The following is a 10,096-nucleotide window of genomic DNA, read 5'->3' on the forward strand; positions in this document are numbered from 1 at the left end:
AAGTTTTTCTTTCTGTTATTCTGTACTTAAGTTCAGTATCCAGGGATGTCGGAGAGTCTCACGGAGCTCGAGGCCTTCTCTTGCCCGATTTTCGAGGCGTTAATCACTCCAAACAAACTTGGCTAAAAGTTCTTGCGGTACCTCTTGGCAGAAGGAAAGCGAATGAGAGCCGGTGACGTAGACGCCCCTTTTAAGCCCTCAGGGTATTGGCGTCTGACGTCACACATCTCCTAAACCCACAGGGCTCATTAAAATGAAGTTCTGCACCTCGGTTTTGCAAGGAAAACCTAGAGCGAAATATTTCGCGAACACAACTTAAAAGAACCACAGGTGTGAGTGCTTGTCACTGATTTGTATCAGCCCACTTATACCTCTATATATGCGTTGCTATATCTAATATACCTGACGAAGGCAACAGAGGCCGAAATGTTGTGTTTTTACCCCGCCTTGGTAAATAAAGTTTTTGGGGAGATTTAAAAACGGTGTGCAGACTTATTCTTCGTTTTTTAATTACAGTAACTGTAATTAGAATGCTGAATCATGATGATCAGGGTGTTTTCAATCTTATTTGGTTATGTTTTATATATACATAAGTTCTGTTTAAGTGGTTATATTCAATATAATATTTTGGTTCATCCATTTGGGGTCTTATTTGATCTTATCTTGAGACATGACAACATCATCAGAATCTGAATACCATACTTTACCGTAAATCACTAATACTATGTGAATTCTTTGTGATGAAAACGGTGTGAACTCTAGCTTCCCTATTCTAGGGTAGAATGTTCAGCGAAAATAGCTGATCTACAAGCTCACAACAGGTACCAACGGGGGGACCGCTGTAAGCTTGCGAATCGGTTATTTTCCGCCAAAATATTTTGTATGGACGAAAAACAGGAGGGGGCCGAGTATATAGAGACCCCTGAGATCTAGTATATACGATGGCCAACTAAGTATATAGGGTTTAAGTGGTTAAGCCTGATTTATACTTAGTCATATAAGCTGACATGGCATCGCATTGTGAGCTTGTAAATCCTGCTACCTTCGGCATGGGACATCGTCGTATAGCGGCGTATATCGTCTCTGTTGGATGGAAACCTTTCAGGATTCAACTAAAAAAAGATGGCACAACTATATTGTACTATACTATACTATTGATACTATATAGTATCAGATGGACAACTTTTGTGTGACACTGTAGTTGTATGACCAAGTAGGGCATTCATTTACAGGAAATTTGCCTGCTTGACAAATGATAAATTAGGCATTATTCTGTCTTGCTGTTTCCAGAAATGTCTGCTGATCATCCACGTCTTCGGGTTGCCCTCCAACTGGCCTCCACCGCCATAGCTAAGGTTAGATTATATGATTATCGCTGGGTGCCACTGGGATACGCACGCACGCGCGTGCGTGCGCACACACACACACACACACACACACACACACACACACACACACACACACACACACACACACACACACACACACACACACACACACACAGGTTTGTATTACTATGATTGTGAGGACATCAACATTTTAGGACACAGTTTTATCAACAATACTTTTACATGATATATTCTTTTGCCATTTTTAACCATGCCCTAAAGCCGGAAAATAGCAGATCTACGTTGTGAGCAGCTTGTAGATCAGCTATTTTCCGGTGGAGTTAAGCGCACAACTTAGAAGTATAAATCAGGCATAAATGTTCAACCATAAAACGTGAGTTTCTTGTGAGGACCAGGAAAATAGTTCTCACAACAACGTGTTTCCCATATTCTACTATACTTGTGGGGACATTTGCTCCCCACAAGTACAGTAACACACATGCGCAAGCACACATACGCACACACGTCAGAGGCAGGGCTAAGATTAAAAAGAAAAACAGCACAAGAAGACACATACCAGGACACAAAAACGCATCCCCTGCTTGTAGTTTCCCATCTGAACTGCATATTTTTAGATGGCTGGTGAACCAAATGTAAACATATAGTTTGTGTGTTGTTTGGTTGCTCTGTTATTATGTTGGCCATGTTCTCTTTCACATAACTCACTGCATCCGCTGTCAACACACTTTATTGCACAGATAGAAATAATATTTGCATTAGTGTCAGAAAAATAAAAACGTCAGCCAATACAAATGCATTTAGATTTTTATCAGTTTCAATTATATATGTGTAATGATTAAATATTGTTTAGTGCAAAATCAGGATCCTGGTGGCTAATAATCAGTTGAGAAACACTCTGTTGCGTGTGGTTGAATTTCAGCATGTTTTTCCCTAACGTTCCTGTGTTTCATTCCAGGAGCAAAGTGGACTGGATGAGAATGATGCACTGGACCTCTACCAGCAGTGTCTAGGAGAACTATTGCTAGCCCTCGCAGGTACAAAGACTAAAATTATTATTATGTTTAAGTTAATTATTTGACTGATTTCAGTCATTTGGATTCCATAGAAGTCAGCATGGGTCTTCTATCTATGGAAGTATGTCACACACCGAAAATAGGCTATCTACAAGCTTACAGTATAAGTCGTAAGAAAAAACCCTAATAGATGGATATTTCATAAAAGCAGAGCCTCAATCTGCAATTTCTTCAACTGGTTGACTGCATGGCTGCCAAAACAGTGTGTGATGAGTTTCACATTCATATTAACCACTGAACAACTCCAATGAATCACAACTTAATTCCTAATTACCTTATTGCACAACAATTATATATAAATAGCCGATATGACCCCCTGTGAGCTTGTAGATCTGTCATTTTCACAATTACTTTTACTACAATTACTACAATTTATGCCTATAATGACATCCCCAAAATAGGCACATCATGTTGAAAGTTGTTAAGTGCCTGATTAAAGGTCACATCGGAACTAGTCGCTGACGGAGGAAGCTGCGTCTAGCATGATTTATCCCATCACACGATGGCGTCCGTAGAATACATGCAAAGACCAATATCGCCCTGCCCTCCTGGCTTCCCTCCCCCGAACACGGTCCGATTGTGTTCGCATAGACGCCCGACAAAGCCAGATGCATCGTGGTGGATTCGAAGTCGAACCCACAACCTCAGTGGTGGTGGCCTGGGCAGGGACATTTACCACTGCGTCACCCGAACACTTTTGGGGTTATTTTAATGTCTACCGTACTCAGTGTCTTTTGTGAGAACCCCAGACAGTTTGTAAGTTGCTTTATTCAGTATTTAGATATTTGATATTCATTTTATCAGACCCTTCCTTATCCTTCCTATACAAACCCATTGTAACTTCACACAAATGTAACCATGATAGATTCGTCAAAAATACTCATCCTTCCTTGGTTCTGACTGATATTGTGCTTCTAATGCAATTACTTTTTTCAGTTATTTTTGAGTGGTGCAACCACTCCCTTACGGAGCTATGTGTGTGGCTGGGTGGCTGGCTGGGTGGGTGCCTGGGTATGAGCACGAAAATAGCATGGTTGTTTTTCACCGCCTGTGCGCAACCTAACACACACACAAACACACACGCACATATTAACTGTATATACAGTATGATGATTTTGGGTGTGCCAGTACAGTACAGTGTACAGTAGAGGGGGGGTCTGGGTGTTTTGGGGACCCCCCCGCGGACCCCCAGAGACCCCCACATGGTAACTCTCTCATTTCTCTACCGGTTCGGACGTGGGGCGGCTCGCCGGAACCGGGCCGGAACCCTGGCTGTGGTCCTGTGGGCCTGGAACTTCCGGGACCCCCACACAGAGTTGCACCACTCACTTCACACGGTGTGATTTTTTTATAATTTGTTGGGAAATTCTTAAACATTAAAATACAGTAAAAACATTCAAATAATGAAATAAGTCATAAAAACAAACATGGCAGATGGCAGTATGAGACACCAGAACCAAGGTACCATGGTTACACTATCATGTATAGTAGGGGACCGTGATAAAATGTATCAAGCAACTTAAAGTAGACTAACCCCATACAAAATATTGCAGACTGCAGTCCGCAATAAATTAATATAAATTGGGAGTTACACATAGGACCACAATGGAAACAAGTTCCCAGAACCTTTTTGTCCATTTAACTTTAATGCCTTACTGTACCACGTGCGGTTTTAATTTCGAACTAATTAAGTATTCAATAGATCAAAAACACCTTCTGGTTCAACTTTCCTGCATTTGGAATCTGCCATTACTGTGTGTGTGTGTGTGTGTGTGTGTGTGTGTGTGTGTGTGTGTGTGTGTGTGTGTGTGTGTGTGTGTGTGTGTGTGTGTGTGTGTGTGTGTGTGTGTGTGTGATTTTACACTGACTATGAGATGGGAGTTGAATGTATGTGTGCTTGTATTAGAGAGAGCCTGGCCAATGGCTGTCATTGTTATTAGAGATGGTGATGATGTTTAAATGATGGTTCCCTCTCTCCTCTCAGTCAGTCAGTCTGTCTGTCTGGTTGTTGTTTTTTTGGAGGGGGGGTTAGAAAAAGAGAGACCGAGAGTGGGATGGTATGAGAGTGAGTCTCTTCAAGAATGACAGAGCGTGAAAGAATGAGGGAGAGAAGACTGAAAGATACATACAGTGACAGGCAGACTCAAAGTCATGTGAGAGAGAGAGAGCGAGAGAGCATTCTCTTGACTGCACTGCAGCCTGGCGCCTATTAGCTCCGGCTCCGTCATGACCTCATGCGGGAGAGATGGTCCTAATGGAAGACGTTCGCTGGAGCCATCCATCCAGATGTGGCTCAGAGCCTGTGGATGAGTCCTTGTGCCAGCAGCCTGTGTGTGGTATCAAGAGCCCTGCCATCTGGTTCCCATTCACGGAGCACAGTTCATTTCTCTGTTATTACACACTGGAAACAAATAAAAACTATTATCTCTGTAGAGAAGTGCTCCAATCATTCTGCATTCCCTGTGCGACCCCCCCCCCCCCCCCCCCCCCACGATCAGGGGGCCGAGTCTATCTCTGTTCGGGACAGCACACAACACCGGAGTGTGTGTGTGTGGGGGAGTTGGGGGCTTTGTTTGGCCACCGGTGGGTCTTTTGTTGCGTGGCTTCCCAACATGCTTTGCTTTGCTACAAGAAAACCCCCACCTCTCTCTCTCTCTCTCTCTCTCTCTCTCGCTCTCTCGCTCTCTCTCTCTCTCTCTCTGCTCCAGGATGGCAGCCTAATTGATAAAAGACTGGCCCAGTTTAGAGCGATTTCCTCTCCCTCACGGAGCCCCCTGGTCGACTCGACACGCTAGCAAAACCCCAAACCCAGCTCTGTAAATTACCTCTCCTTGTGCAAACACAATGATTGGGTAGCCCAATGATCCATCTCTGTTTCTCTCTCTCTCTGTTCTCTCCCCTCCCCTCTCCTCCCCCTCCCCTCCAATCTCTCTCTGTCTGCGTCCCCTCATTATTCTCCATACCCTTGTTCTGTCTGTGTGTCTGTGCGCCAGCCGAGCCGCAGGGCCGCAGGAGAGAGCTGCTCCATGGCGAGGTGAGTGGGCGGGTGAGGGTGGGTGGGGAGGCCTTCTGCCTGAGTGCCCACTGTACCAAGAACGTCCATGTAATTTATGTCCTTGTCCTCCAAGCCCCCGGGAGCAGTGGTGGAAGAACTACTCACATTTCTATAGAAATACTCTGTTCCAAGTAAAAGTGCTGCGTTCTGAATTTACTTGAGTAAAAAGTACAAAGGTACTGGCATCAAAACTTGGAAGTACCAAACGTGAAAGTTCTCATTATGCAGAATGTCCCATTTCAAGTTTTCAAATGTATAAAATGTTTAACTCTTTGAGAGTTTCAAGGATTTCTATATAGTTTGTAGACTTCTCTATGGCAGAATGGCGTTTTTGAATGATGTTGATCTTGTGTTGGAAGCCATTTAAAAGAGCCTGCATTTACACTGTTTTCCGTTTCTAGGACAACCAAAAAAAGTTATGCCCGGTTGAAGTTTTATTTTCTAAATAACTTTTTTTCTGCTGGGCGTACATAGCCATGCAATATCTCATTTTAAAGGGTGAGTTGTCTAGTTCAATTAAAATAAAATGTTTCTCACATGTACCACTGTAGATATTTTGCCATCTATAAATAGCATGGTCAGTCATGATCAATCTGACCTATCCAGCTAAAAGTCCCCATAGCTCTGAAATTGGAACATCATATAAACTCAATTCTTTTTTGGGGTAAAATTAGACATTCTAACGCACATTTTGATATATACCATGTTTACATAGTCTTACCAGTACCTTGTCTATTCATGCATGTATCTCAAAAACCTGTTATGAAGAAACACAGTTTTGATAAAAAACACATCCAAGGACATTGTTTTGATATGACTTGGTGCCCATGATATGTATCAAAATATAGACTTGAATGTATACTGTATTATAAAAAAGAAATTGAGTTATTACCATCTACCGTTACAGAGTAAATCACAGTTGAAACTTGCTTAGTCATATACAATAAACCTCACAATAGTGAACAAAATAGTCATGACAGGTCTAACTCATTGTAAAAGCGTCTTTTATTTTTTACGACTACTAACATAATAAAATGATAAATATTACAGAAAATAAATAGGCCTACATACAAAACAGTTACTCCTCCCCTAGCTCTGATCCATAGCTCTAAATGCGCATTTAGAGCTATGGATCAGAGCTACTCCTCCCAAATGTCCCCAAACCCAGTCCTTGACGGTGTGTGTGTGTGTGTGTGAGTTAACCTGACTCCGCCAGATGGGGCAGCAGAGAGTACACTGTGTTCCCCCCTCCTGCTCCCATCTGGGAACTCTGAGGCAGACTTGATGCCCGGCCACAAAACGGCCTGGCCAATCAGCAGCAGCTTCTAGCAACTTCTAGCAGCAGCTTCTAGCTTCTAGCTGCTGCTGATTGGCCAGGCCGTTTTGTGGCCGGGCATCAAGTCTGCCTGAGAGTTCCCAGATGGGAGCAGGAGGGGGGAACCCAGTGTACTCTCTGCTGCCCCATCTGGCGGAGTCAGGTTATGTGTGAGTAGGCTAAATAAAAAAAACACCCAAAAACTGCCCCCCCCTGAAATGAATGAATGAATGAATCCGGTTCAGTGTCGGAGAACGCCATCGCAGTCTTGACTCTTCATCCTCCTCCTCCTCCTCCTCATCTGATGCCAGTTCTAAATATATAAAAAGAAATAAACATTTTAGCTGTAGTCAGTGCACGCTACTATTACATGGCGTTTTACCCGGCTGCTGGCGATCAAATGATTTTATTGTGCAGTGTCTTTGTGGGCCGAGTCGTGGCATGAAAAATACAAATAGATGCTTGTATAAGTAGTATCACGATAAAATAATATGGCGACGTTAGAATGAAACACCAATGAGTGATCGCTGGTAATGTAGCTAGCTGCCCAGGGTATATCCAGCACCATTGCGTCGCAATCATCCAGCAACATTGGTACTGGCTATTGCCCGGGCTTGTGGCCCGGCCAATAGCCAGTACCATTTGTGCAGCGTTTGTTAGCAACTACTACTAGCCAACAGCCAGTGGAATGTGGTGACGCGATGGTGCTGGATATACGCTGGGCAGCTACATTACGCACGATCACTCATTGTCATTCTAACGTCGCCATATTATTTTATCGTGATACTAATTATACAAAGATCTATTTGTATGCCACGATGCCACGATTCGGCCCACAAAGACACAGTACAATACATTCATTTGATCAGATGTTTTTGTTAGCTACGTCGATCACCTATAGTACCGACCCTTGTTATATATTCTCCGACTATGCCTGTCACGATGACTAAACCAGTTAGATCTATCCATATATGGTTCTACCACATCTATCTGATATCAGCACTAGGTCGGCTCGGGCCAAATATAGGGATCGTCTTACTAGACATGTCATATTAGGGCATTTTCGAATACAATAAAATTACCTTTTAGCGAAGGCATCAGCCTTGGTGGTAACTCCGGTGGGGAGAAGAAAAAACATTGCACACGTGTAATCCGCGAGGGTGGATGTTGCAGCCCGGCCAACGGTCTGGGACTGGAGAATGCCACTGGACACGGATGGATCATTTTTCAGATTGTTTTTTTTGCGGCGACTGCAAACCTGGCTGAAAAACTCTTCCTCCAGTTCCCACCTCGGAGGAGTCAACCAACGCCCCTGTTCACTGTTGGCTGGGCGTCAGTTTCCAATAGGAAAGCATACACGTGTGTCACGTGACACGGGAATTCTGGGAAATGTAGTTGATATTTATGCTCGATACTCTATACAGAGGTGCGGACCGAATTAATTTATTGGTATTAATAAAAAAAGAGAACTACGGAAAATCACGTACAAGTCAGACAGAACTAATGCAAAACTCCACGTGTTTTCCAGTAGTAATCTGTCTAAGGGTTAAAATAAAACACAAAATTAGCAGATCTGTTGCGACTTGCAACGCGTCATGAGCTTGTAGATCATCTATTTTCAAATAGTATATATGGGCTGACGTGGTTAATCAGTTTGGAGAATTACAGTACATTTCAAGCACAACTCAATACAAAACTGTTAACTGTGGACGACACCATAAAGCACTAGACTTGTTTACAATAGGGTCCACCATTTTCAATCCACCATAACATTTAGAGACGTACGTTACGGATAGCCTTAGATTAAGACTCTCGAGTCGTAGCTTATAACATAATAAGTATAATAACAAGTGTTTTCCTTTTTGGAAAGGGATGTAAATACGTTTCCCTTATAGACGTGTAATAATTGCCAATTTAGCCTTGGAGCCAGACTATCATATATGTATTTAGCCAAAGGCAAGGCTAAATTTACTATGTAATAATGTGATGCAATCAGTAAAGAAGATCTACCCTTTTCCGACAGCGATTTTGCCTTAACCTCGCGTCACCAGGCTTTCCACCTCGGAGGAAAATGCTGCCTGAATTACGAGTCACAACAACCGATAGGTCACAGATGTCAGCGTGCCACCGCTTGCCAGGAAGGCCCATGATAGTACTACCCCAGTCAGTCACTCTCACCTGCGTTCCTCGGCTTCTCCCTCGGCTGTGATCTCCATGGATGTGTCCTAAAGGTCCTACTCCTAATCCTTCCTTCCTTCCTTCAGCTCGGGGGGGAACCGAACAACGATCTCCAGCTATCAGCTTCCCCCCTGACGAAGATATGATCCAATTGTATTAGCGTCAGGACGATGGACTCGGGTCCCAAAAAACAATGAGCTCCATGAGACTCACTCCACAGCTCACACTGTTACGCCGACATGATGATATCTCTTCTGTCACATTCAAAACAGTGGAGGAGGAGGAGGAGGAGGAGGAGGGGCTATGGGGGGCGTACTACCCATGTACTACCGCATGACTTGGCCTGCATCAGCTAAATGGGCGGGGCTGACGCTCTAAATCACTGGGTCTCAAACAGTGGGCCGGGACCCCATTTGTGGGTCGCGGACAAATAAATAAATCATGAATTAAAAACAAATGCAATGATTTCAAGTAATTTCATGAATAAAAAAAGAAAAATCTAAGAAATTCGATACTTTTGAAAACAAATGGTAGTAGAAATAGAAGTAGTGAAAGTAGCCTAAATAGCCATCTACAAGCTGCAGTGCGAACTGCAAAGCACGCATTGTGAGCTTACATTTTATGAATTTATGAACAGTAGCGAAAGTAGCAGATCTATAATGCTCACAATGCTGCTAGAAGTTACTCGTTGTGCACTTGGGTCTCTTGGCTCTTTTGGGTCTTGACTCTTGAGCTAAAAAGTAACTGGGTTAGAATGCCCATGCGTCTTGTTGTGTTTATGTGAGACTTGAATGGGAAACTAATGAGTTTAAAACCCCAGACACAAATACCTTGGATGATGCTGCCATCTGCTGTTCCAAATATGATTCTGCACCACACCACACCACACTAGCTAATATCTTGTATAGCCTACTATTATACATGCATTATTACATTACATTATTAATATTTTATTTGTATTATTAATATTATTACCACCACCCTTTAATGCTGGAGCTGGCGAAAACTTCTGATTAAAAAGTGAGGATAAAAAATAAAAATTGAGGACAGAACAGTGAGGACGCCAAAAGTGATTGGCCGCAATGTGATGATGTATGATGAATGGAGGCTCTCACCATAATGGACT

At 43.1% G+C, this 10,096-nt stretch overlaps 1 protein-coding gene across 1 annotated transcript; it reads left to right on the forward strand.

Annotated features, from left to right (window-relative positions):
* Positions 1 to 1,292: 1,292 nt before the first annotated feature.
* On the forward strand, positions 1,293 to 9,001 carry LOC306920612 (serine/threonine-protein kinase ULK3-like; the record flags this gene model as incomplete). Its single annotated transcript, XM_079497422.1, has 4 exons — positions 1,293 to 1,355; positions 2,305 to 2,383; positions 5,416 to 5,456; positions 8,816 to 9,001. The coding sequence occupies 4 exons, from the start codon at positions 1,293 to 1,295 to the stop codon at positions 8,999 to 9,001; spliced, it is 369 nt and encodes a 122-aa protein (XP_079353548.1).
* Between the last annotated feature and the right edge of the window lie 1,095 nt (positions 9,002 to 10,096).

This window comes from Electrona antarctica (assembly GCF_951216825.1).
Source record: "Electrona antarctica genome assembly, chromosome: 3".
Classification (NCBI taxonomy): Eukaryota; Metazoa; Chordata; class Actinopteri; order Myctophiformes; family Myctophidae; genus Electrona; species Electrona antarctica.